This window comes from Salvelinus alpinus, chromosome 28 (assembly GCF_045679555.1).
Source record: "Salvelinus alpinus chromosome 28, SLU_Salpinus.1, whole genome shotgun sequence".
NCBI lineage: Eukaryota > Metazoa > Chordata > Actinopteri > Salmoniformes > Salmonidae > Salvelinus > Salvelinus alpinus.
Window position 1 is genome coordinate 24,364,689 of NC_092113.1, and position 26,489 is coordinate 24,391,177.

The window sequence follows — 26,489 nt, forward strand, 5'->3', positions numbered from 1 at the left end:
ATCTAACATTGTCAGATTGTGGTGAAAAACCAGCAAGCCCAGAGTGAGAGGGAGGAGGATCAGGAAGCTGGGGTCTTCATTATCACAATGAGTGCACTGAGGTAAAGTGATGAGGGGAAGTACTGGTGTGTCATCTCCAGACCAGGGAGGAATGTCTACACAGGTTTGAAGCTACAAGTCCTCAACGCAGGTAATGCCACTCAGATTGTCCTGCTTCAACTTCAGAATGTTCTACCCACAGTATTGTAAGACCATGCAATAAGCCAGATGAGTATGATCTGAATGAAGTTTATCATTGAATTTAAATTCAACTACTACTCCTTCCACATAGCTTTCCGGAGAAAATGAGAATATGCAAACACTGTATGTCCTTGTATTTGATCATATTGTAAATTATAACATGGCATTGTTATTTTTTGCATATATTTTTTACAAGCATATCTTCTTCAACTGCATCTATAAATTCAACAACAAAACTGGAAGAGAGGAAAGTGCAACATCGTGAGTCCTAAAAAAAAAATGTTTTTAATGGTTAGAATGTTAGGTCTATAGGGGATAAACAAAACGTATCATTGTATCCTTTCAATATTTATAGGGTAACCAACTCAAACAAGCAGATCCAGATGTTTGGTAGACAGACACCCTAATTCAGGTAATTATACTAGACTACTTTTAGTTTTTCCTGATGTAGTTGGTGGGCTATTCTTCGGTGGATCCTCTTCATTTTGCTGCTGGGTTGTTTTTGGCAACAGGTGTTGAAGACAAAAGCTACATGCACCACCACCACCACCAGCAATTGCGAGATCACCGCAGGGACAGCACAACTCCTACGTGTTTTTATGCACTGTAAAAAATCAGGGTGGACCAGATTGATGAGCTCTCCCTACAATTTGTTTCTGCAGTGAGGAGACACCCTCTTTAGATAATTATTTTGTAACGTATCTGCAGAAAAACATTGTTTTGAGCTCAAAAAGCAGTAGAAGCAGTATGCAAACCAGCAGAATGCAAATATTTCACCGACGCGATACGGCTCCCAACTTTCACCAAAAAGATCAGTTCAAAAAGAGCCATTTGTTGGTGAACGACCCATCACTCGTGTAAGGTACGTTTTCTGTGGATCCCAGCTCATGCTGGGGTAGGGGGAAATGAGGCAGTGGATAAGGTTGCGAAGAAAGCTCTGAAGAGGTAGGAGATATATGTGGTGTTACCGTTAGGGGGGATGGAATGTAGGAGCATCATAGCAGAGTGGCTGACACAGGAGTGGCAACTTGAGTGGAGGAACGGGGGATTCTATCCAGAAATCTGTGAGGAAGGTCAGTAGGTATGTGTGGAGTGAAAGGAGGGATGAGGTTCTGTTGACAAGGCTGAGGTTGAATCATTGTGGATTGGGAAGTGGGTTATTGTTAGTGGGGAAACACCCAGATGAGAAGTGTAAGGAATGTGAAGAGGTAGAGACTGTGAAGCATGCCCTGTTATATTGATGAGTGGCGCAGTAGTCTAAGGCATTGCATCTTAGTGTAAAAGGCGTCACTACAGTCCCTGTTTCGAATCCAGGCTGAGTCACAGCTGGCTGTGATTGGGAGTTCCATAGGGAGGTGCACAATTGGCCCAGTGTCGTCCGAGTTTGGCTGGTGTAGGCCGTCATTGTAAATACGAATTTGTTCTTAACTGACTTGCCTAGTTAAATAAACTATATTGCTGAGGAGGACACTTTTCTGCGAGTTGGGTGTAACTGAATTTTTGCTTGAAACAGTTTTGGCCTCTAATGACAGGCAGAGACAAAATAGAAAGGAAACTGTTGTCGTTCTTTATTGCACCAGCCTGCACCTACAGTTGAGAGGCTATTAGATATTTAAATGTGTAATTCTCCCTCCGATCTGAGACCGGCAGCAATACAGCGTCTAGTCTGCCGGAAACGCACAAGAAGAAGAAAGAGAGGTAAGGGAAATCTTTCGAAATACATGTTATCATCATCAATAGGGTAACAATTGAAATGATACCAACGCTTTTCATGAAGGTGTTTTAGCTATAGGTTTGTCATTCATCGTTAGTAACAAATACAATTAATAGGAAATTGAGAATAAGAACTGCGAACACCAACCCAGATAGCTAGCAAACATTAGCTACGTCAGTTTAAATTAGTTAGAGCAAAGTATCTACTGTAGTTAGTTATCTTTTGTCATAGATTTCTATTGAGTCTGTAGTTGGTTGTTGCTAACGTTACAACTTCTTCATTTAGACCTGGCTTGCTAGCCACATAGGAAACCAGTTTCAGACGGTAGCTAGCTAACGTTAGTAGCATACAACCAACTACTACTGGATACGTCTTCCCTGCCACTCGTCTGAAGTCTTGTAGCTAACTTATGCTGAACTTTTTTCTTTCAGACATACAGTAAACAGAGAACACAAATATGCAGACGATTAAATGTGTTGTGGTTGGAGATGGAGCAGTGGGAAAAACCTGCCTTTTGATTTCATACACAACCAACAAATTCCCCTCTGAATATGTACCAACAGTATGTACATCTTCTATACCTTGGGTTTATCTCAGTCACAGTGATTATTGATTACCAAACCAGAGTTCGGTGGCTCATTCTCATGTTTCACACGCTTTAAAGAGACTTAGTTGGTTCTTCTCAATAACTACCATTCAGAATAATCATGGAACAGGACAGATATCTCTTTTTTTTTTTTCTCATCACAGGTGTTTGATAACTATGCAGTAACTGTCATGATTGGAGGTGAACCTTACACCCTAGGATTATTTGATACTGCGGGTAAGAGTGGATCCTTTTCAAGGACATGTTCACAATTTGAATAAATCCTATTTTTGGTTGAAGGCTATTCACATTTAATCAACACGTTATCTGTTTCCTTAGGTCAGGAAGATTACGACAGGTTACGGCCTTTGAGCTATCCCCAGACTGATGTTTTCCTAGTTTGTTTCTCTAGTGTTTCACCCTCTTCATTTGAGAATGTTAAAGAAAAGGTGAGTACAACGGCAAGCCCTTGAAGCATACAATGCACACGTTTTTAATAAAGGAATATTGACTAAATTATACATTATTTCTAGTTGTTTAAATGGAATGTTAAATTGGTAACATGTGAAGTGAATGGGAAGATACTAGTTATGACACTATCTGACGGACTGACTTTTCTGATTGTTTGAAAATAATGTTTCCTCTCTCTTGCAGTGGGTACCTGAAATCACTCATCACTGTCCCAAGACACCATTCCTGCTGGTTGGAACTCAGATTGACCTGAGAGATGACCCTTCCACAGTAGAGAAGCTGGCCAAGAACAAACAGAAGCCCATCAGCCCTGAGACAGCTGAGAAGCTCGCCCGTGACCTGAAGGCAGTCAAATATGTTGAGTGCTCTGCCCTGACACAGGTGAGACTTCTATCTAAAACATATAGAAAATAGGGAATAGAGATATGACTTGCATAATAGCAACTTATGTTAGATGTGCATCTAGTCTGTGTTGTCTTTGTGCTTGTCTTGCCTTCATTCTTTCTGTGTTAGTGGTGGCCTAGTATTGGAAACCCATCCGAATGCACTTTACTCTTGTATGTCTGCTAACTAACCTCTATCTAACACTGGTCATATTCCCCTCTTTCTCCTCCCTCTCTATAGCGAGGTCTGAAGAATGTATTTGATGAAGCTATCCTAGCAGCTCTAGAACCCCCTGAAACCCAGAGAAAGTGCTGTCTGTTTTGACAGCGGTCTTTTAAAATATTTGCTTTGCCTTTGATCGTCTGCTGCGTCTTTTAATGTAAAGGAATGACTATTTGTCAAGTAAATAACCAAGATGCTCTATTTAAATGCTTGCCCATTAACTTCTTTCATTTCTATGTCGATTTTGTTTACACCTAGCCTAGTCATAATAGCCCATACTACCATGGCCTTCATGGCAAGGATGCTATCCTGTATTGTTCTATGGGAGAGAACATGTCCAGTTTGGCACTTAATTGGCAAGTTTACGTAAGGCTGCAGCTGAGTTTGTTTTCCTTTTAAAAGATGGTATTCCCAGTTGTGGTTACACACTGCAAGGTGAAAAATGTATTTGGTACATTCATGTTTTGTGTTTGCAGAAAGGACTAAAGAATGTGTTTGATGAGGCAATACTGGCTGCCCTGGAGCCTCCGGAACCCAAGAAGAGGCGCAAATGTGTGCTGCTCTGAGCATTTCCTCTCTTCTATTGGTTAGAGCATTTCATCAACACTACTTGGAGAAAAGCAAACCATTATTGCACAACGTTACTTAACTCCTATTGGTAACTGACACAAATATTTAAAAAATGTTTGCAAAGTAGTGTGTGAACTTAATTGATCTCTACTAGAACCTTTGAAATATAACCCTCTTATGTAATAGTACACATCATTCCTAGAGCCATCTCAGTATTTTTCAGTTAGGACTGCAGCCACCAATCTGTATCAGAAGAGTGTGAAAGGGTCACAGACACACAGCTGATGATTGGGACCAGTGACAAGAGGACAAAACAATTTTACCTTCAATACTAATGATTCACTTTTTTTCAGGTGTATGTGTTTTCATGAACACCTGAGGTGAACATAAATCCCCTTTCAATTGGGAAAGTGATAATAGATTCTGTAACAGTCGGTAGTAACAATGATATGTTGGTGCCAACCCAGTTACAACATATATGCTATGTTTGTCAGGGCAGTATAGTAGTTTTTTTTTGTCTTTTAAATCAAATGACTTGTCTGATGTCACATTGCATTCTAGGCACGTAAGTCTTTACTGCTCTGAATGAAACAGCTCATTGTTGCAGTGTAAAACCACCATGAGACTTTTGCTTTAGAATTTCACTCGGTCGACAGATTGTTCCTCCTTTGACAGGCACAGAATCTTACAGGTTGTTTTTGTTTTATACAAAAATGTACATCTCCCGTTGTCACAATTTGAGTTTAAGTGAATTTCTTGAAAATGTATCAACCAAATAAAGTTAAGAATTCAAGTGTGCAATCTTTTCTGATTCATTCTGAGTAGGAGTGCTGATATGCCCCTGATTTTAAGTATTGGCTCTCAGTAAATTGTATTTTCAGGGGTTCTGGCATAGAGGATGAAACTCACTCCACACTAGTTGAAGAAACAAGGACAGTACACTTACATTTATTTAATATTCAAGAGGCAATCTCGACAGGATAGCAATACAACCAAATTAGCCTATATTATTGAATTCAAATGTATTAGTTTTACAAACAGTTATACCAACACTTGAAATAATGAATAATCTTCATACATAGTAAGGTAGTGCACCATGTTCTGTGTATCCTCAATATATACTGTACATGTTAACAATTACATGCTTGTGTTAAGAAATAAAATGTTTACAAAAGTGTTCAACTACGTTTCTTAAGGTGTCATTTGTCAAAGTGGGTCAGATGTTTATGTACATACAAATGTATATTCAAGTTCACTTTGCTTTCTCTCCTTTGGTCTGTCTGTCTTGTTTAAAGCCTCAAAGCAATCTTTTTAATAAAAATGAAATCATTGTCTAATTCACCTACAGTTGAAGTCGGAAGTTTACCTACACCTTAGCCAAATACATTTAACTCAGTTTTTCACAATCCCTGAAATTTAATCCTACTGAAAATTCCCTGTCGTAGGTCAATTAGGATCACCACTTTCTTTTAAGAATTTGAAATGTCAGAGAACGATTTCAGCTTTTATTTAATCACATTCCCAGTGGGTCAGAAGTTTACATACACTCAGTATTTGGTAGCACTGCCTTAATTGTTTAACTTGGGGTGGCCTTCCACAACCTTCCCACAATAAGTTGGGTGAATTTTGGCCCATTCCTCCTGACAGAGCTGGTGTAACTGAGTCAGGTTTGTAGGCCTCCTAGCGCGCACACGCTTTTTCAGTTCTGCCCACAAATTTTCTATAGGATTGAGGTCAGGGCTTTGTGACGGTCACTCCAAAACCTTGACTTTGTTGTCCTTAAGCCATTTTGCCACAACTTTGGAAGTATGCTTGGGGTCATTGTCCATTTGGAAGACCCATTTGCGACCAAGCTTTAATTTCTTGACTGATGTCTTGAGATGTTGCTTCAATATATCCACATAATTTTCCTTCCTCATGGTGCCATCCATTTTGTGAAGTGCACCAGTCCCTCCAGCAGCAAAGCACCCCCACAACATGATGCTGCCACCTCTGTGCTTCACGGTTGGGATGGTGTTCTTCGGCTTGCAAGCGTCCCCCTTTTTCATCCAAACATAACGATGGTCATTATGGCCAAACAGTTCTATTTTTGTTTCATCAGACCAGAGAACATTTCACCAAAAAGTATTATCTTTGTCCCCATGTGCAGTTGCAAACCATAGTCTGGCTTTTTTATGGCGGTTTTGGAGCAGGGGCTTCTTCCTTGCTGAGCGGCCTTTCGGGTTATGTCGATATAGGACTCGTTTTACAATGGATAAAGATACTTTTGTACCTGTTTCCTACAGCATCTTCACAAGGTCCTTTGCTGTTCTGGGATTGATTTGCACTTTTCGCACCAAAGTACATTCAGCTCTAGGAGACAGAACACATAACCTTCATGAGCGGTATGATGGCTGCGTGGTCCCATGATTTTTATACTTACAGATGAACATGGTACCTTCAGGCATTTGGAAATTGCTCCCAAGGATGAACCAGAGGTCTACAATAGTTTTTCTGAGGTCTTGGCTGATTTCTTTTGATTTTCCCATGATGTCAAGCAAAGAGGCACTGAGTTTGAAGGTAGGCCTTGAAATACATCCACAGGTACACCTCCAATTGACTCAAATGATGTCAATTAGCCGATCAGAAGCTTCTAAAGCCATGACATTTTCTGTAACTTTCCAAGCTGTTTAAAGGCAGTCAACTTAGTGCATGTAAACTTCTGACCCACTGGAATTGTGATACAGTGAATTATAAGTTAAATAATCTGTCTGTAAATAATTGTTGGGGAAATTATCTGCGTCATGCACAAAGTAGATGTCCTAACCGACTTGCCAAAACTATAGTTTGTTATCAAGAAATGTGTGGAGTGGTTGAAAAACGAGTTTTAGGGCCTCCCGGGTGACGCAGTGGTCTAAGGCACTGCATCGCAGTGCTAGCTGTGCCACCAGAGATTCTGGGTTCGAGCCCAGGCTCTGTCGCAGCCGGCCGCGACCGGGAGGCCATGGGGCGGCGCACAATTGGCCCAGCGTCGTCCGGGTTAGGCCGGCAGGGATATCCTTGTCTCATCGCGCACTAACGACTCCTGTGGCGGGCCGGGCGCAGTGCGCGCTGACCAGGTCGCTAGGTGTACTGTGTTTCCTCCGACACATTGGTGCGGATGGCTTCCGGGTTGGATGTGCGCTGTGTCAAGAAGCAGTGCGGCTTGGTTGTGTTTCGGAGGAAGCATGGCTCTCGACCTTCGCCTCTCCCGAGTCCGTACGGGAGTTGCAGCGATGAGACAGGACAGTAACTACTACAAATTGGGGAGAAAAAGGGGGGTAAAATATATATATATATTTTTTTTTACGAGTTTTAATGACTCCAACATAAGTGTATATAAACTTCCGTCTTCAACTGCACATTACCAGTCAAAAGGTGACACCTCATTCCAGGGTTTCTTTATTTTCTACATTGTAGAATAATAGTGAAGACATCAAAACTATGAAATAACATATGGAATCATGTAATTACCAAAAAAAAGTATTAAATCAAAATATATTTTGAGATTCTTCAAAGTAGCCACCCTTTGCCTTGATGACAGCAGCTAGATGTGGTTGTAATAAACAGTGGTTTCTGTTTTCTTACTACAAATGTGGCTATATCCTTCTTACGGTTTAAGCTACAAAATATTCTAACCCCATCACTGAAAGATAAGTCTGAGGAACACGTTCTTGTCTTCTGTTTCTCTCTACAGTGTCCACAAGGACTCACTAGAACAGAGTGGACAAAAACAGGCACTAAATCAGACTAGGGGAAAATGAATATTAATATATAAAAAAGTATATATTCTATAGCTAGAATCATCTATATCCACATGGAAACAGGGTGCCAAAGACAGAAAAGACAGAACAAGGTGTACACTATGCTAAGGTACGTTTCAGATGCTAAAGTAAAGCTTGCAGGTGGGCACAATATTCACATGTCACCTCTTGGGAGTAAATGGGAACACCGAAAGCTATCTGTCCACCGATGGGGAGATCTCGATGCTACTGTTGGTGACCCGAATTCCATACCAGCCGGCCCAGAACAGAGTATCCTTTCCTCCATGAATGAATCGGATGTACCGCACACCTGGTCCATAATTCTTGAACACATGAGTCATCTGAAACATGGAAGAGGATCATTGAAGAGACCATATTTTCATGTTCAATTGTAATTAGTATGCTTTGTTTAATTGGGAACAATCTGTTTTGTATATACAGTTGAAGTCAGAAGTTTACATACACCTTAGCCAAATATATTTAAACTCAGTTTTTCACAATTCCTGACATTTAATCCTAGAAAAAAATGCCCTGTCTTAGGTCAGTTAGGATCACCACTTTATTTTAAGAATGTGAAATGTCAGAATAATAGCAGAGAATTATTTATTTCAGCTTTTATTTCTTTCATCACATTCCCAGTGGGTCAGAAGTTTACATACACTCAATTAGTATTTGGTAGCATTGCCTTTAAATTGTTTAACTTGGGTCAAACATTTCTGGTAGCCTTCCACAAGCTTCCCACAATAAATTGGGTGAATTTTGGCCCATTCCTCCTGACAGAGCTGGTGTAACAGTCAGGTTTGTAGGCCTCCTTGCTCGCACGCGCTTTTTCAGTTCTGCCCACAAATTTTCTATAGGATTGAGGTCAGGGCTTTGTGATGGCCACTCCAATACCTTGACTTTGTTGTCCTTAAGCCATTTTGCCACAACTTTGGAAGTATGCTTGGGGTCATTGTCCATTTGGAAGACCCATTTGCGACCAAGCTTTACCTTCCTGACTGATGTCTTGAGATGTTGCTTCAATATATCCACATCATTTTCCTCCCTCATGATGTCATCTATTTTGTGAAGTGCACCAGTCACTCCAGCCGCAAAGCACCCCCACAGCATGATGCTGCCATCTCCGTGCTTCCCGGTTGGGATGGTGTTCTTCAGCTTGCAAGCGTCCCCCTTTTTCCTCCAGACATAACGATGGTCATTATGGCCAAACAGTTCTATTTTTGTTTCATCAGACCAGAGAACATTTCACCAAAAAGTGCAATCTTTGTCCCCATGTGCAGTTGCAAACTGGCTTTTTTTAATGGCAGTTTTGGAGCAGTGGCTCCTTCCTTGCTGAGCGGCCTTTCAGTATATGTCGATATAGGACTCATTTTACTGTGGATATAGATACTTTTGTACCTGTTTTCTACAGCATCTTCACAAGGTCCTTTGCTGCTGTTCTGGGATTGATTTGCACTTTTCGCACCAAAGTATGTTTATCTCTAGGAGACAGAACGCGTCTCCTTCCTGAGCGGTAATGACGGCTGCGTGGTCCCATGGTGTTTATACTTGCTTACTATTGTTTGTACAGATGAACGTGGTACCTTCAGGCATTTGGAAATTGCTACCAAGGATGAACCAGAGGTCTACAATTGTTTTTCTGAGGTCTTGGCTGATTTATTTTGATTTTCCCATGATGTCAACAAAAAAGGCACTGAGTTTGAAGGTAGGCCTCGAAACACATCCACAGGTACACCTCCAATTGACTCAAATTATGTCAATCAGCCTATCAGAAGCTTCTAAAGCCATGACATTTTCTGGAATTTTCCAAGCTGTTTAAAGGCACAGTCAACTTAGTGTATGTAAACTTCTGACCTACTGGAATTATGATACAGTGAATTATAAGTTAAATAATCGGTCTGTAAACAACTGTTGGAAAAATTACTTGTGTCATGCACAAAGTAGATGTCCTAACCGACTTGCCAAAACTATAGTTTGTTAACAAGACATTTGTGGAGTGCTTGAAAAACAAGTATTAATGACTCCAACCTAAGTGTATGTAAACTTCCGACTTCAACTGTACATTACCAGTCAGTGTACAGTGCTTTTTGGAAAGTATTCAGACCCCTTGACTTTTTCCACATTTTGTTATGTTTCAGCCTTATTCTAAAATGGATTAAATAGTATTTTTCCCCTCATAAATCTACAAACAATACAAAAAAAGACAAAGCAAAAAATGTTTTTTAGAAATGTTTGCAAATGTATATATATATATATATATATAAAAAAAAAATGAATTATCACAGAAGTATTCTGACTCTTTACTCAGTACTTTATTAAAGCTCCTTTGGCAGCAATTACAGCCTTGAGTCTTCTTGGGTATGACGCTACAAGCTTGGCACACCTGTATTTGGGGAGTTTCTCCAATTCTTCTCTGCAGATCCGCTCAAGCTCTGTCAGGTTGGATGGGGAGAGTTGCAGCACAACTATTTTCAAGTCTCTCCAGAGATGTTAGATCGGGTTAAGTCCGAGCTCTGGCTGGGCCACTCAAGGACATTCAGTCTTGTCCCGAAACCACTCCTGCGTTGTCTTGGCTGTGTGCTTAGCGTCGTTGTCCTGTTGGAAGGTAAACCTTCGCCCCAGTCTGAGGTCCTGAGTGCTCTGAAGCAGTTTTTCATCAAGGATCTCTCTGTACTTTGCGTCGTTCATCTTTCCCTTGATCCTGACTAGTCTCCCAGTCCCTGCTGCTGAAAAATATGCCCACAGCATGATGCTGCCACCACCTTGCTTGACCGTAGGGATGGTGCCAGGTCTCCTCTTGGCGTTCAGGCCAATTCTTGGTTTCATCAGACAGGTGCCTTTTGGAAAACTCCAAGCAGGCTATCATGTGCCTTTTACTGAGGACTCGCTTCCGTCTGGCCACTCTACTATAAATGGCCTTATTGGTGGAGTGCTGCGGAGATGTTTGTCCTTCTGGAAGGCTCTCCCATCTCCACAGAGGATCTCTGTTAGAGTTACCATTGGGTTCTTGGTCTCCTCCCTGACCAAGGCCCTTCTCCCCCGATTGCTCAGTTTGGCCGGGCGGCCAGCTCTAGGAAAAGTCTTGGTGGTTCCAAACTTCTTTCATTTAAGTATGATTGAGGCAACTGTGTTCTTCGGGACCTTCAATGCTGTAGACATTTTTTAGTACCTTTCCCCAGATCTGTGCCTCGACACAAACCTGTCGTCTCGGAGCTCTACGGACAATTCCTTCAACCTCATGGCTTGGTTTTTGCCCTGACATGCACAGTCAACTGTGGGACCTTATATAGACAGGTGCTTGCATATCCAAATCATGTCCAATCAATTGAATTTACCACAGGTGGACTCCAAGTTGAAAAACATCAAGGATGATCAATGGAAACATGATGCATCTGAGCTCAATTTCAAATCTCATAGCAAAGGGTCTGAATACTAATGTAAACAAGGTATTTGCTTATTTTTTTATAAAATGTGCCAAAAAATTCAAAAACACTGTTTTCGCTTTATCATTATGGGGTATTGTTTGTAGATTGCTAAGGAAAATGTTTTGTTTAATCCATTTTATATCAATGCTGTAACGTAACAGGAAGTACCCGTCCTAAGGACTATTCAAGACTGGTCTGACCAATTGGAATCCACGCTTCAAGTTTGTTTTAATCACGCGGACTGGGATATGTTCCGGGCAGCCTCCGAGAATAATATTGACGAATACACAGACGGTGACTGAGTTTATCAGGAAGTGTATAGGAGATGTTGTACCCACTGACTTAAAACCTACCCTAACCAGAAACCATGGATAGATGGCAGCATTTGCGCAAAACTGAAAGCACGAACCACCGCATTTAACCACGACAAGGTGACTGGGAATATGGCAGAATACAAACAGAGTAGTCATTCTCTCCGCAAGGCAATCACAGGCAAAACGTCAGTATAGAGACAAAGTGGAGTCGCAATTCAATGTCTCAGACAAGAGACATATGTGGCAGGGACTACAGACAATCACAGACTACAAAAGGAAAGCCAATCACGTTGCGGACACCAACGTCTTGCTTCCTGAGAAGCTAAACCTGTTCCTTGCCTGCTTTGAGGATAACACAGTGCCACTGACCTGGTCCGCTACCAAGGACTGTGGGCTCTCCTTCTCCGTGGCAGACGTGAGTAAGACATTTAAACGTCTTAACCCTCGCAAGGCTGCCAGCTCAGACGGCATCCCTAGCCGCGTCCTCAGAGCTTGCGCAGACCAGCTGGCTGGTGTGTTTATGGCCATATTCAATCTCTCCGTATCCCAGTCTGCTGTCCCCATATGCTTCAAGATGGCCACCATTGTTCCTGTACCCAAGAATGCAAAGGTAACTGAACTAAATAACTATCGCCCCATAGCACTCACTTCTGTCATCATGAAATGCTTTGAGAGACTAGTCAAGGACCATATCACCTCCACCTTACCAGTCACCCTAGACCCACTTCAATTTTCTTACCGCCCTAATAGGTCCACAGACGATGCAATCGCCATCACACTGCACAATCCCATCTGGACAAGAGGAATACGTATGTTAGAATGCTGTTCATTGACTAAAGCTCTGCATTCAACACCATAGTACCCTCCACGCTCATCATTAAGCTCGAGGCACTGGGTGTGAACCCCGCCCTGTGGAATTGGGTCCTGGAAATCCTGACGGCCGCTCCCAGGCGGTGAAGGTAGGGAACAACACCTCCACTTCGCTGATCCTCAACATTGGGGCCCCACAAGGGTGCGTGCTCAGCCCCCTTCTGTACTCTGTTCACCCATGACTGCGTAGCCAAGCACGCCTCCAACAAATTTGCAGACAACAACAGTAATAGGTTTGATTACCAACAATGACGAGACAGCCTACAGGGAGGAGGTGAGGGCTTTGGGAGTGTGGTGTCAGGAAAATAACCTCTCACTCAACGTCAACAAAACAAAAGGAGATGATCGTGGACTTCAGGAAACAGCAGAGGGAGCACCCCCCTATCCACAGATGGGACAGCAGTGGAGAAGATGGAAAGCTTCAAGTTCCTCGGCGTACACATCACTGACAAACTGAAATGGTCCACCCACACAGACAGTGTGGTGAAGAAGGCGCAACAGCGCCTCTTCAACTTCAGGAGGCTGAAGAAATTTGGCTTGTCACCTTTAAACCCGCAAACCTTTACAGATGCACAATTGAGAGCATCCTGTTGGGCTGTATCACCGCCTGGTATGGCACAATGCATCACCGGGGGCAAACTACCTGCCCTCCAGGACACGTACAGCACCCGATGTCACAGGAAGGCCAAAAAGATCATCAAGGACAACAACCACCCAAGCCACTGCCTATTCACCCCGCTATCATCCAGAAGGCGAGGTCAGTACAGGTGCATCAAAGCTGGGGCCGAGAGACTGAAAAACAGCTTCTATCTCAAGGCCATCAGACTGTTAAATAGCCATCACTAGCACAGAGAGGCTGCTGCCTATATTCACAGACTTGAAATCATTGGCCACTTTAATAAATGGAATACTAGTCACTTTAGTAATGTTTACATATCTTGCACTCATCTCATATGTATATACTGTATTATATACTATTCTACTGTATCTTATTCTATGTGGCTCTGACATTGCTCGTCCATATATTTATATATTCTTAATTCCCTTCCTTAGATTTGTGTGTATTAGGTATATGTTGTGAAATTGTCAGATATTACTTAGATATTGCTGCAATGTCGGAACTTGAAGCACAAGATTTCGCTACACCCGCAATAACATCTGCTAAAACACCTGTATGTGACCAATAACATTTCATTTGACAACAAAATGTGGAAAAAGTCAAGAGGTCCGAATACTTTCCGAAGGCACTGTATATACAGTAACAGTCAAAAGTTTGGACACACCTACTCATTCAAGGGTTTTTCTTTATTTTTACTATTTTCTACATTGTAGAATAATAGTAAAGACATCAAAACTATGAAATAACACATATGGAATCATGTAGTAACCTCCAAAAATATATATTTTATATTTGAGATTCTTCAAAGTAGCCACCCTTTGCCTTGATGACAGCTTTGCAGACTCTTGACATTCTCTCAACCAGCATCACCTGGAATGCTTTTCCAACAGTCTTGAAGGAGTTCCCACACATGCTGGGCACTTGTTTCCTGCTTTTTCTTCACTCTGCAGTCCAACTCATCATCCCAAACCATCTCAATGGGTTGAGGTCGGGTTATTGTGGCGGCCAGGTCATCTGATGCAGCACTCCATCCCCCTCTCTATTGGTCAAATAGCCCTTACACAGCTTGGAGGTGTGTTGGGTCAGTGTCCTGTTGAAAAACAAATGATAGTCCCACAAACCAGATTAGATGGCAAAACGCTGCATAATGCTGTGGTAGCCATGCTGGTGAAGTGTGCCTTGAATTCTAAATAAATCACAGACCGTGGCACCAGCAAAGCACCCCCACACCTCCTCCTCCTTGCTTCACGGTGGGAACTACACATGCAGAGATCATCCGTTCAACTACTCTGCATCTCACAAAGACAAAGCGGTTGGAACCAAAAATCTCAAATTTGGACTCATCACACCAAAGGACAGATTTCCACCGGTCTAATGTCCATTGCTCGTGTTTCCTGGCCCAAGCAAGTCTCTTCTTCTTATTGGTGTCCTTTAGTAGTGGTTTCTTTGCAGCAACTTGACCATGAAGGACTGATGCACCCAGTCTCATCTGAACAGTCGATTCTGATATGTGTCTGTTACTTGAACTCTGTAAAGCATATATTTGGGCTGCAATCTGAGGTGCAGTTACCTCTACCGAACTTATCTTCTGCAGCAGAGGTAACTCTGGGTCTTCCCTTCCTGTCCGGGTCCTCATGACAGCCAGTTTCATCATAGCGCTTAATGGTTTTTGCGACTGCACTTGAAGAAACGTTCAGTTCTTGAAATGTTCCCCATGTCTTAAAGTAATGATGGACTGTCGTGTCTCTTTGCTTATTTGAGCTGTTCTTGCCATAATATGGACTTGGTCTTTTAACAAATAGGGCTATCTTCTGTATACCACCCCTACCTTGTCACAACACAACTGATTGGCTCAAACGCATTAAGGAAAGAAATTCCACATTAACTTTTAACAAAGCACACCTGTTAATTGAAACGCATTCCAGGTGACTACCTCATGAAGCTGGTTGAGAGAATGCCAAGAGTGTGCAAAGCTGTCATCAAGGCAAAGGGTCGCTACTGTGAAGAATCTCAAATATAAAAAGTTTTTTCTTCTTCAATTGGTTACTACATGATTCCATATGTGTTATTTCAGTTTTGATGTCTTTGATGTAGAAAATAGTAAAAATAAAGAAAAACCCTGGAATGGGTAAGTGTCCAAACTTTGACTGATACTAATATATAGTTCTTTCTTGGGTTTACAACCTCAGATGCACACCTTTTTACCTTGTTTTTATCTGCACTGTTTGTCTTTTAATAGTTTTTTGTGTGCAAATAAATAAAACAAACATCTTGCAATGCAATCACTGAAAATGTCTAATGCACACAAAATCTTAGTAAAACACAAGACAAGGAGAAACCACATTGTTGATTGTGTACTCAGCTATTTACAGACCCATGTATATGGAGAATTATCTTAAAGTCTGACCGTTTTACCTGATTCCATTTATGATCATCACAGTTTTGAAAGATGACAGTTCCTGGACTAAACTTCTTAATTGGCTGCTTCTTATGATTTAGCAACTCAACACAGATCTCATATTTAGCGCCACATTCCCTCCGTGGAGCATACCTGATATGGACACACAAACATACAAGTTGTACAGTAGTCTATTCCTCTGACAAGTAGAGTAGCAGACACTGAATGACAAAATTCTAATATTCCTCTCACCAGTCGGATATAATGATGTCGGGTTGAAAGTCATCCATGAAAGAAGGCCTGTAACCCTCTTTCTCCAAGTCAATCAGCTGAGACTTCCTGCAGGTCCTGAGATGAACCAAAGACAAGAGGACACACACAGCCAACATTTACCATGGTTGATAGTAAGCAGCCATCTAAGTGTCCATATAGGCTAGACCAGGGATGGGCAACTCATTGTAAATAAGAATTTGTTCTTAACTGACTTGCCTAGTTAAATAAAGGTTAAATAAAATGTAAATAGCAGAATACACAAGGTGCAATCTCAAAATTAGGTTGTGCATCAGCAGTTTCTCTCTTATGTCAGTCACTCAATTAGCCTATGTCGGCAAAAACCTTTAAGGTTGGTAAATTAATCCATAAACTTGTCTTAATCATCGTCGTATTACCGTATTATTTCGTCACCATCATTCATATTAAATACCGCAAACATTTCTCTCCACCCTTTGGCACAAGTTGGAGAATTGCTGGAAATACGCTGTAGAACTGCATTTTTCTCTCCTCCCCATTGCAAAATGCCTTCTTGATTTAAAACCACTACAATTTCTCTATGCCCCATGGCAAAATGTGTAGAATTGCAGGAAATTAAATCTAAAACTTTTTCTCTCCACTGTCAAGAGGGCCGCTAATATGTTTTGCTCGCAAGCTGGGGGTATGGATGTGGGTATGCAGGCCTGCGAGCCACTGAGGACTCCCATGATGAGTTCAGATTGTTTTGTGGCTCCCACCCCTGGGCTAGAGAGCAAGGTCATTGTCAATTGCACTGTATCCATCTTGCATCATAGGTATTATTACAATTCAAATGTATTATAAGAGCTGGAAAAGAAATACAACACCAATGTGGATGTGAAACAAAGTGGGACCAAGTGATATTCTCTCACTGAAAAACTAATATTGTATAGTAGTATACTCACGAGTAAGAAGTCGCAAAGTATTTTTGGACCGTGTTGTCAGGAAGCGGCACTTCTTCCACTGACTCTATTTTCCATTTATCCCCTCCATTCTCAATAATTTGCCAGCCCTTGAATTTATCTGGAGAAAAAAATCAAGGAGGGATTTGAAATGTGGGTTCTGGGGTTAATAACAGAACCCCCCATACAGAGAATTTAGACATTTCTGTGGTCTCGACTCTTACCATCTGCTCTGGGGTTCTTGAGAAGATTACGTCTCTTCTTACACAAGAAGTAAAACAAACGCCAGTCTTTAGGTAGTTTAGTCACATATGTCTGGTATCCTTCTCTTCGGCACCTCTCTCTCCAAAGAGAATCACTGTCCACCACTTCTTTCCACTCACGACACACAAGTCGACACACACACACCACCTGCTGTGGAGGGACATTTAGGAGCATCTCCTCCAGGACATCAAGAGGGAGCACAGGTAGCATGCCTGTGAACTGAACAAGAGATTGGATGTTTCGTTGACATGGGAGACAAATGTACTATGGACTAATTAAACAAAATTATAGCTCTTTGGCAATACAGATCAGTGTTGTGTTTACTTGTGACCAAATTAAGTGTTCAATGAAAATAACTCTCCCTAGAATAAAAGATGGGGGAGGTTTGATAATGCTGTGAGGTTGCTTTGCTGCCTCTGGTACTGGAGGCCTTGAATGTGCACAAGGCATCATGAAATCAGAAGATTACCAGCTGTTTGAGTCCAATGTTCAACACATTGTCCAAAACTGGGTCTTCATTAAAGGTTGTAGATCTTCCAGCAGGAGAACAACCCCAAACACACATCAAAAAGCAACCAGGAATTGTTAACAAGAGATGCTGGACTGTTCTGGAGTGGCCAGCGACGAGTCCAGATCTGAATCACATCCAAAACCTATAGCGAGAACTGAAAAAAGCAGTTGGTGGAGGGCACCCCTCAAACATTGAAGAATTAGAGCAGTTAGCTGCTGGAAAATTGGCAACATTGTCAGTAGTGGGTGCAGCAAGCTCATTGATGGCTACAACAAATGTTTGTTTTACTCTTTCAATGAGCTTATAATATAAACTCCAAAGCGAAAGGTACTGTTTATTAATAATAATCAGAGAATCTCTTGTTCGTATCCTGATAAGAGCTTGGCAGCACTAAATTGTTATAAGTTAGGATGTCTCTGGGCCTCCTCTGCCAGGCTGAACCCCTGTCCTCTTCGGGGTCACCCTGAGGACAGGTTGGCACTCCTTCACAGTGAAGTTTCTATCAGTCTGACCCTGTTCCTCACTATTATCGGATACTAGCTGTGTGCTACTCTGTCTGCTCTCGTCATCCATAAGTGGCCTGTTGATGAATACTGGATAAGAATCCTCATCTGACCTCTCAGACTCAGCGCTCTCAGCATTTCCCTTCTCCACAGACATCTACGCTGGGGCGGTTCCCTTCTCCACAGACATCTACGCTGGGGCGGTTCCCTTCTCCACAGACATCTACGCTGGGGCGGTTCCCTTCTCCACAGACCTCTACGCTGGGGCGGTTCCCTTCTCCACAGACCTCTACGCTGGGGCGGTTCCCTTCTCCACAGACCTCTACGCTGGGGCGGTTCCCTTCTCCACAGACATCTACGCTGGGGCGGTTCCCTTCTCCACAGACCTCTACGCTGGGGCGGTTCCCTTCTCCACAGACCTCTACGCTGGGGCGGTTCCCTTCTCCACAGACCTCTACGCTGGGGCGGTTCCCTTCTCCACAGACATCTACGCTGGGGCGGTTCCCTTCTCCACAGACCTCTACGCTGGGGCGGTTCCCTTCTCCACAGACCTCTACGCTGGGGCGGTTCCCTTCTCCACAGACCTCTACGCTGGGGCGGTTCCCTTCTCCACAGACATCTACGCTGGGGCGGTTCCCTTCTCCACAGACATCTACGCTGGGGCAGTTCCCTTCTCCACAGACCTCTACGCTGGGGCGGTTCCCTTCTCCACAGACCTCTACGCTGGGGCGGTTCCCTTCTCCACAGACCTCTACGCTGGGGCGGTTCCCTTCTCCACAGACCTCTACGCTGGGGCGGTTCCCTTCTCCACAGACCTCTACGCTGGGGCGGTTCCCTTCTCCACAGACCTCTACGCTGGGGCGGTTCCCTTCTCCACAGACCTCTACGCTGGGGCGGTTCCCTTCTCCACAGACATCTACGCTGGGGCGGTTCCCTTCTCCACAGACCTCTACGCTGGGGCGGTTCCCTTCTCCACAGACATCTACGCTGGGGCGGTTCCCTTCTCCACAGACCTCTACGCTGGGGCGGTTCCCTTCTCCACAGACATCTACGCTGGGGCGGTTCCCTTCTCCACAGACATCTACGCTGGGGCAGTTCCCTTCTCCACAGACCTCTACGCTGGGGCGGTTCCCTTCTCCACAGACCTCTACGCTGGGGCGGTTCCCTTCTCCACAGACTACCCGGTGCTTGAACTGGTTCCTCAAATGGTAGAGAATTATCTGACAAGAGTATATTGCAACGCAAAACCCAGGCCCTGTCTGTACCCCTCTCGGGTTTGACCTCCTAGACAGGGCGGTCGCCTTTCCTAGTTACTACCATGTGTATTTGGTCCTCCCAGTGTGATCATAGCTTTCCCGGTGCCCCACGTTCTGACATGTTCCTCACCAGTACATGATCCCCTGAGAACAGAACCAAACTAATTTTATTCCGATCGTAGTAGGCTTTTAACTTTGCTGTTGATTTCTCCATGTTTCTTATGGCGATATCATACTCTTCCGCCATCTGTTGCTGCAACTTCTTAGCATGATTTCTCCTGTTCCTTTATCTGTAACCCAAAGAAAAGGTCAATAGGTAGCAGTGGAGCCCTTCCAAATAGCAGGAAATGTGGTGAGAATCCAGTAGGTTCACTTGTGGTACAATTATATGCATGAATGACCTTGTTAAGATAATCCCCCCAGTTTACCTTTTTTTCTTTTTCTTTTTCTTTTTAAATTTTATCCCCTTTTCTCCCCAATTTTCGTGGTATCCAATCGCTAGTAATTACTATCTTGTCTCATCGCTACAACTCCCGTACGGGCTCGGGAGAGACGAAGGTCGAAAGTCATGCGTCCTCCGAAGCACAACCCAACCAAGCCGCACTGCTTCTTAACACAGCGCGCCTCCAACCCGGAAGCCAGCCGCACCAATGTGTCGGAGGAAACACCGTGCACCCGCCCCCCTCGGTTAGCGCGCACTGCGCCCGGCCCGCCACAGGAGTCGCTGGAGCGCGATGAGACAAGGATATCCCTACCGGCCAAACCCTCCCTAGCCCGGACGACGCTAAGCCAATTGTGCGTCGCCCCACGGACCTCCCGGTCGCGGCCGGCTGCGACAGAGCCTGGGCGCGAACCCAGACTCTGGTGGCGCAGCATAGCACTGCGATGCAGTGCTCTAGACCACTGCGCCACCCGGGAGGCCTCAGTTTACCTTTTTATCATCATCTAGTGTGTGCAACATTGACAATAGTGTACGGTTAAATCTCTCCACCGGATTCCCCTGTGGATAATATTGAGAGGTTCTGGAAGGCTCTGAAGAACTGATTCTCAAACTCTCTTCCCTGATCGTGATGGTTTATGACAAAGCCAAAAACTTTCGGAAAAAGTCCTTGAAAAGCTTTTTTGCTGCCGTTTTCCCTGACTTATTTCTGGTGGGGTAGGCTTGTGCATATTTTGTAAAGTTATCTAAAATAACTAAAATGTACTCGTAGCACCCTCTGCTTTTCTCCAAATGCACAGTCAATTGAAATCATCTGGAAAGGAGCTGTAGCCCGTACATGTTGCATTGGGGCCCTAGTTATTACACTGGGTTTATTTTGTTTGATACACACTTTAGTGATAAATTGTTCAATGCCATGTTGCATGCGCGGCCAATAAAAGCATTCTCGTGTTAATAAGTTCAACACTCTTTCTGTTCCTAGATGGGCCATTTCAGTGCCTAAGTACTTGTCATTTAGTGTTCTGTACTGACTTGGTACCACAACTTGTCCTTTTTGCGGTTTCCCTTTGTAATAATCCCTCTGGTGAGACATGGAGCCTGTTACACTCTTGCAGTAACCGACTTAGCATGACTTTTGTTGACATTGTTGGTTTTGGCTTTGTCCTTTGCCTTTTCAGTTCCAAGACTCTCCATAGAGCAGCATCCTTTAACTGAGCCTGCATGAGATCGTGTGGAGACAGTCGGTCTGTAACTGTTCCCACCCACCTTAACAGCTCCTCTTGCACTGATGGCCTTAGTGTGACTGCGGATATCCAAGTTACACAGTCATGCTGTTGTGCATGAACATTATTGAGTGTTGCTTTTACCATCTCAAGTGAGTGTTTCTCTGTGCATTCTTCCACGTAATGTTCAGCATGCAAAGAAGAACGTGACAGAAAGTCTGCGTCGGTGTTTATATTTTCAGAACGATACTTCAGTGTGAGATTAAAGTCAGATAGCTATTTGCAAATACTGTGCCAAATCATGTGTGAAGAATTCAACAAAGATGCAGAATCATCTGGCCAAGTGCATAACGTTCCCTCAGCGCTAACAAGCAACATCTGACAAAAATCCCTCTACTTCTATTCGAGTTGAAAATTATGAATCAGACACCTTATCGATAGCAACAGCTCAGGGTCCTCCTGGAATCAGAAGTTTTTTTGACTCAATGGAGGAACGTAGTCAGAGAAACGCTGATGAATGTCTTGCTTGAGCTGTGTATGCAACTGGTTCACCTCTGATGCTCACAGGCAATGTGTATTGGAAGAGATTTCTTAATGTTCTTCGCCCAGCATACACCCCTCCAACCAGACATGCTTTATCTACTCATTTGCTTGATGCAGAGTTCAACAGAGTTCAAGTGAAGGTCAAGCAAATCAAAGAGAAAGCAGACTGTATTGCAATCATCTCTGATGGGTGGTTGAATGTTCGTGGGCAAGGAATAATTAACTACATCATCTCCACCCCTCAACCAGTATTCTACAAGAGCACAGACACAAGGGACAACAAACACACCGGTCTCTACATTGCAGATGAGCTGAAGGCAGTCATCAATGACCTTGGACCACAGAAGGCATTTGCACTGGTGAGAGACAATGCTGTGAACATGAAGGTTGCTTGGTCTAAAGTGGGGGAGTCCTACCCTCACATAACACCCATTGTCTGTTCTGCTCATGAATTGAATCTGCTCCTCAAGGACATCATGGCACTGAAAACAATGGATACACTCTACAAGAGCGCCAAGGAAATGGTTAGGTATGTGAAGGGTTATCAAGTTATAGCAGCAATCTACCTCACCTAGCAAAGTGAGAAGAATAAGAGCACCACATTGAAGCTGTTGGCAAAACACATTTGGGTGGTGTCATCATGTTTGACAGTCTCCTGGAGGGGAAGGAGTCTCTCCAAGAAATGGCCATATCACAGTCTGCCGATACAGTCCCATCAAGTGGATCCTCCTGGATGATGTATTTTGGGAGAGAGTGGTAAGCAGCCTGAAACTCCTGAAACCTATAGCAGTAGCCATTGCACGGATTGAGGGAGACAAAGCCATCCTGTCTGATGTTCAGACTGCTTGCAGATGTAAGAGAAGAAATCTGCCCTGCCCACTTCACTGTTGCTCAAGCAGAGGAAACTGCAGTTCTGAAATACATCAAAAAGCGTAACGACTTCTGCCTGAAGCCCATGTTGGACCCCAAGTATGCTGGCAAGAGCATCCTGTCTGGTGTAGAGATCAACAAGGCCTATGGTGTCATCACTACCGTGTCTCGCCACCTTGGCCTGGATGAGTGCAAGGTTCTTGGCAGTCTGGCAAAGTACACTTCCAAGCAAGGGCTTTGGGATGGAGATGCAATATGGCAGCCGTAACAACATATCTCATCAGCCACCTGGTGGAGCCACCTCAGAGTCTGATGTTCAAGAGGTGGACATTGAAGAGGTCCAGGGAGAAGACATTGAAGCCTGAGAGGAAGACAACCAAAGCTTTAGTTTCTAGACTATCATTTAACAGATGCATGTTGAAAACGTTTTTGGGAGATGCGATGGATCATTCAATATTCCCTTTCTTTTGTTGTTCAGTGAAATCATCCCATGAGTCAACTCATTTAATTAAAGTTCAATTCGTAACTAAATGGGGGGGGGTTTCTATTGGAAGGATTTAATCATTTGTAATTAAGTCTACTTATGATAAGATAAAATGTGTATGTTTCTGTCTCCATATGATATGGTAAATATATCCAATGCAAAAAACATCTACATTTAAATGGTATTAATATTAATGTGCATATATTTCCTTTAATTCCCATATATTCCCACCTCTGAATATTCCACAAAATGTGCAACCCTAGTAATTGCTCATGATTTCTGCCAGAGGTCTAATTTGTGTGTGGCAAATTCAATTTTCTCCATTCCTCACTTATGATGGATACCTGATTCCCTGTGTCCCATAGTGCTGGTCTTCTCCATTCCTCACTTATGATGGATACCTGAGCCCGTGTCTCATAGTGCTGGTCTTCTCCATTCCTCACTTATGATGGATACCTGAGCCCGTGTCTCATAGTGCTGGTCTTCTCCATTCCTCACTTATGATGGATACCTGAGCCCGTGTCTCATAGTGCTGGTCTTCTCCATTCCTCACTTATGATGGATACCTGAGCCCGTGTCTCATAGTGCTGGTCTTCTCCATTCCTCACTTATGATGGATACCTGAGCCCGTGTCTCATAGTGCTGGTCTTCTCCATTCCTCACTTATGATGGATACCTGAGCCCGTGTCTCATAGTGCTGGTCTTCTCCATTCCTCACTTATGATGGATACCTGAGCCCGTGTCTCATAGTGCTGGTCTTCTCCATTCCTCACTTATGATGGATACCTGAGCCCGTGTCTCATAGTGCTGGTCTTCTCCATTCCTCACTTATGATGGATACCTGAGCCCGTGTCTCATAGTGCTGGTCTTCTCCATTCCTCACTTATGATGGATACCTGAGCCCGTGTCTCATAGTGCTGGTCTTCTCCATTCCTCACTTATGATGGATACCTGAGCCCGTGTCTCATAGTGCTGGTCTTCTCCATTCCTCACCTATGATGGATACCTGAGCCCGTGTCTCATAGTGCTTGCGTATTTACACCCTGCAAATAACACCACTTGACATTTTTTTCCAATGAGCTGTGCTACATTACAATGTTCTGGGGTAGCTGGAGTAGTTGGTCCCCACTCTCTCTGTGTCATGGGACAAGGTGAGTTGTGGTCTTTCATTTTGCGAGCAGTCTTAAATGTAGGTTGGTGCTGATTCTAATGATCCTGTTGGAACAATAGGCAGCTTTATGAACACATCTTAAACTCTGAGGTTCTCTCTCCCTTTACACTGCAGCCGCTGCAACACTGGATGGAACTAGACGTATCTAAGGTCACACACCGTTCCATGGTTGTGACCCTCAGGCGTTTCCCCGATGGCTGTGCGTTGCCCCTGATCCTACATCCTACTGCCCAATGGCTATCACCGCCACATTTGTAGCAATGCTGACCAGTCTGCTGACCAGTCTCATAACTTTTGAATTCTCTTCTCTCTGTTGGTTGTACTTGGTTTTCTGTTGGAGAGATTCCTAACTGTCACCCTGGCCTTGCACTAACTGTACTAATGATGCTACATGTCAGTTCTTTGATCGCGTGCATCAATTTTACTCATGAGGGGGATTGTATTTATTTTGTTTTCGGACTGTGGTCTGTGGGGGCTCTGCCTGTGCACATTCCTCTCCGTTATCCCCATTATCCTCACTCTCTACTGCGTTCACTCATGTGGGTGTGAACTCACGTCAAATCCTGGCCTTTTGCATGTGTTCGCTTTCATTGCCCTGAGCAATTTGCATTTTCTCAAGCAACAGTTCATCACTGGTGTTAACATTCTGGAGATGCACTCTCATCTCTGTCCTGACGTTATAGTTTGTTAATCCAGTAACAATGGTCTGCAGGCACTGGCTCTTGACTAACTCACCCATATTTAATTCCTGATTGGGCACGAGCTGAGGCTGATAACACTGTCTCAGGTCGAAGACTAGGAAGTCCAAGGCAGACTCTCCCGGCTCTTTTTGTTGCCTTGTGACACAATTCAGTGGCGCCCTTCTCTGCATAATGTGTCCTCGAGATTTGCCTTAGTGTGTAGAATGTCTGTTTTTCCCTCCAGATAACACCTCATCTTAAAGCCCTGGGCTCACAGCTCTGAGTACTGCTTCTATGATTTCTAATTCAGTGTATCCTTTTCTCAGTACATTTTCAATCTGATGTTCTAGGCTGCTGAAGCTGAGCTTAGCTTTCTGATCTATCTGTCCATGGATTTTAAAAGTCTTTATGACTGGGCATACTAACCTCACTCTCTCTCTCTCTCTGTGGTGTGTGCCTTTCAGTAGCTGGGCTCACCTTTCTGCTGGACTGAGGAGCCCCTACCTCCTCTTTTCGTCCTGCCGCAGCTCCTGTCTCTCCGCTGGGTTCGCTGTCCAATTGCGTCGTTGGTGCCGACTGGCTAGGACTTGTAGGCAGACGTTTTGCAGCATCCTCCGAGTCCGATATTACTTTTATTTCGTCTTTCAGTTGTAACAGACAAAACATTCCCTCGTCCTCTGATTCCATTAAATCCTCCTTCTCACAGTAATCTTGAATCAGTTTGCGCCGCAATGCGCGACGGCTCTTTCCTTTCACTTCAGCGTCATCTACACCTCCTATTCCACAACGTACACACAGGTGCCGTAAATTGTCCTCAGTTAAAGTCCATAAACTCTGTTCGATTTCATCCAACAACGTTTCCCTTTCTCGATTCATATTTTCCTACTCACGTGGAAACAACGACAATGGAGGCAATGGCAAGATAGCTAGAAATCCGTTGCGTGGTTAGCCCGCTAACGTTAGCTAGCTAGTTACTCTCAAACGTCTCTCACTCGTTGTCCGTTCAATGAATATGGGCCGGTGCTCACATGTAAATAACTCCCAGCTGTGCCTCCAAATGTGTTACCCTTTCCATGAGCTTGTACTATTAACTACAACGCGAAAGGTACTGTTTACTTGCATTTTAATCAAGTCAGCACGACTTAACATAAGTTTACAGCATTTTTGTTCGTTTTCCTTCCTCGACCCTGTCCTTCTTCGATGAGGTTTAACGGCGGTTGGCATCCAATACATTTTGCATTACCGCCACCTACTAGACTGGAGTATAACTCCCTTATACTTTGATTAAATAAATAAAAATACCCTACCATTTACACTACACTCACAAAAAACTACATAAAAACACACACCACTCTACTACACTATTTAAATTTATTTAGTCCTACTTCAGGCCAACAACATGAAAGGATGGGACACCACCCCTTAACACACCCTGTACATCTTCTGATGTCAACCCAGCTAGCACAGTGGATCTGTGGAATTCCGTCTGAGTCAGGGCACCTGAGAGTCAGACTCGGCCGACGTCATGTGGCCCGAGTCTGGGCCGCCTAAGGCAGTATTACTTATGGCTAGGACGCTGGGATTGAGCTTGTGCCGATTCCGGTGTGAGTTATCTGGCCCAAATGTATTACTTGGGGCTCGGGACAATTCCGGTGAGAGTTATCTGGCCCAAATGTATTACTTGGGTCTCAGGCCGATTGGGGCTACTCTCTGGCAGATGATTACACAGGCTGCTTTATGTAACATTTCATTATTTATTT

General features: G+C 43.6%; 2 protein-coding genes across 9 annotated transcripts in view; one reads left to right on the top strand and one right to left on the bottom strand.

The window, feature by feature from the left end:
* Window positions 1-1,553: 1,553 nt before the first annotated feature.
* LOC139557476 (cell division control protein 42 homolog) lies at window positions 1,554-4,980 on the top strand. 5 transcript variants are annotated; one of them, XM_071372332.1, is made up of 6 exons: window positions 1,554-1,938; window positions 2,386-2,516; window positions 2,705-2,777; window positions 2,880-2,989; window positions 3,195-3,392; window positions 3,636-4,980. In XM_071372332.1, the coding sequence occupies exons 2-6, from the start codon at window positions 2,412-2,414 to the stop codon at window positions 3,717-3,719; spliced, it is 570 nt and encodes a 189-aa protein (XP_071228433.1). In that variant the 5' UTR covers window positions 1,554-1,938; window positions 2,386-2,411; the 3' UTR covers window positions 3,720-4,980. The 5 variants fall into 5 exon arrangements, with proteins under 5 accessions (XP_071228433.1, XP_071228429.1, XP_071228430.1 ...); XM_071372328.1 differs by having other exon boundaries at window positions 1,556-1,938; window positions 4,094-4,980; XM_071372329.1 differs by having other exon boundaries at window positions 1,933-2,032; window positions 4,094-4,980.
* Window positions 4,981-5,119: 139 nt separating this feature from the next.
* Window positions 5,120-26,489, bottom strand: part of LOC139557475 (F-box only protein 6-like) — a 69,949-nt gene continuing 48,579 nt past the window's right edge. Inside the window, exons 1-6 of one of the 4 annotated variants that reach the window (XM_071372322.1) lie at window positions 25,207-25,937; window positions 17,010-17,268; window positions 16,789-16,906; window positions 15,848-15,943; window positions 15,613-15,748; window positions 5,120-8,310 (exon numbers count right to left, since the gene is read on the bottom strand). In XM_071372322.1, coding sequence (XP_071228423.1) covers window positions 8,164-8,310; window positions 15,613-15,748; window positions 15,848-15,943; window positions 16,789-16,906; window positions 17,010-17,268; window positions 25,207-25,605 — 1,155 coding nt within the window. In that variant the 5' untranslated portion in view covers window positions 25,606-25,937 and the 3' untranslated portion in view covers window positions 5,120-8,163. Of the gene's footprint in view, window positions 8,311-14,136; window positions 14,288-15,612; window positions 15,749-15,847; window positions 15,944-16,788; window positions 16,907-17,009; window positions 17,269-17,518; window positions 18,367-25,206; window positions 25,938-26,489 lie in introns of those variants that run through there. The other 3 variants (XM_071372325.1, XM_071372323.1, XM_071372327.1) reach the window with 3 other exon arrangements.

Excerpts from the sequence above, each read along its gene's own strand:
- LOC139557476 (XM_071372328.1), top strand. The coding sequence starts at position 2,412 with ATGCAGACGATTAAATGTGTTGTGGTTGGAGATGGAGCAGTGGGAAAA. Across the intron at positions 2,990-3,194 it reads TTGAGAATGTTAAAGAAAAG|TGGGTACCTGAAATCACTCA; the intron begins GTGAGTACAACG and ends TCTCTCTTGCAG. Across the intron at positions 3,393-4,093 it reads AGTGCTCTGCCCTGACACAG|AAAGGACTAAAGAATGTGTT; the intron begins GTGAGACTTCTA and ends TTGTGTTTGCAG.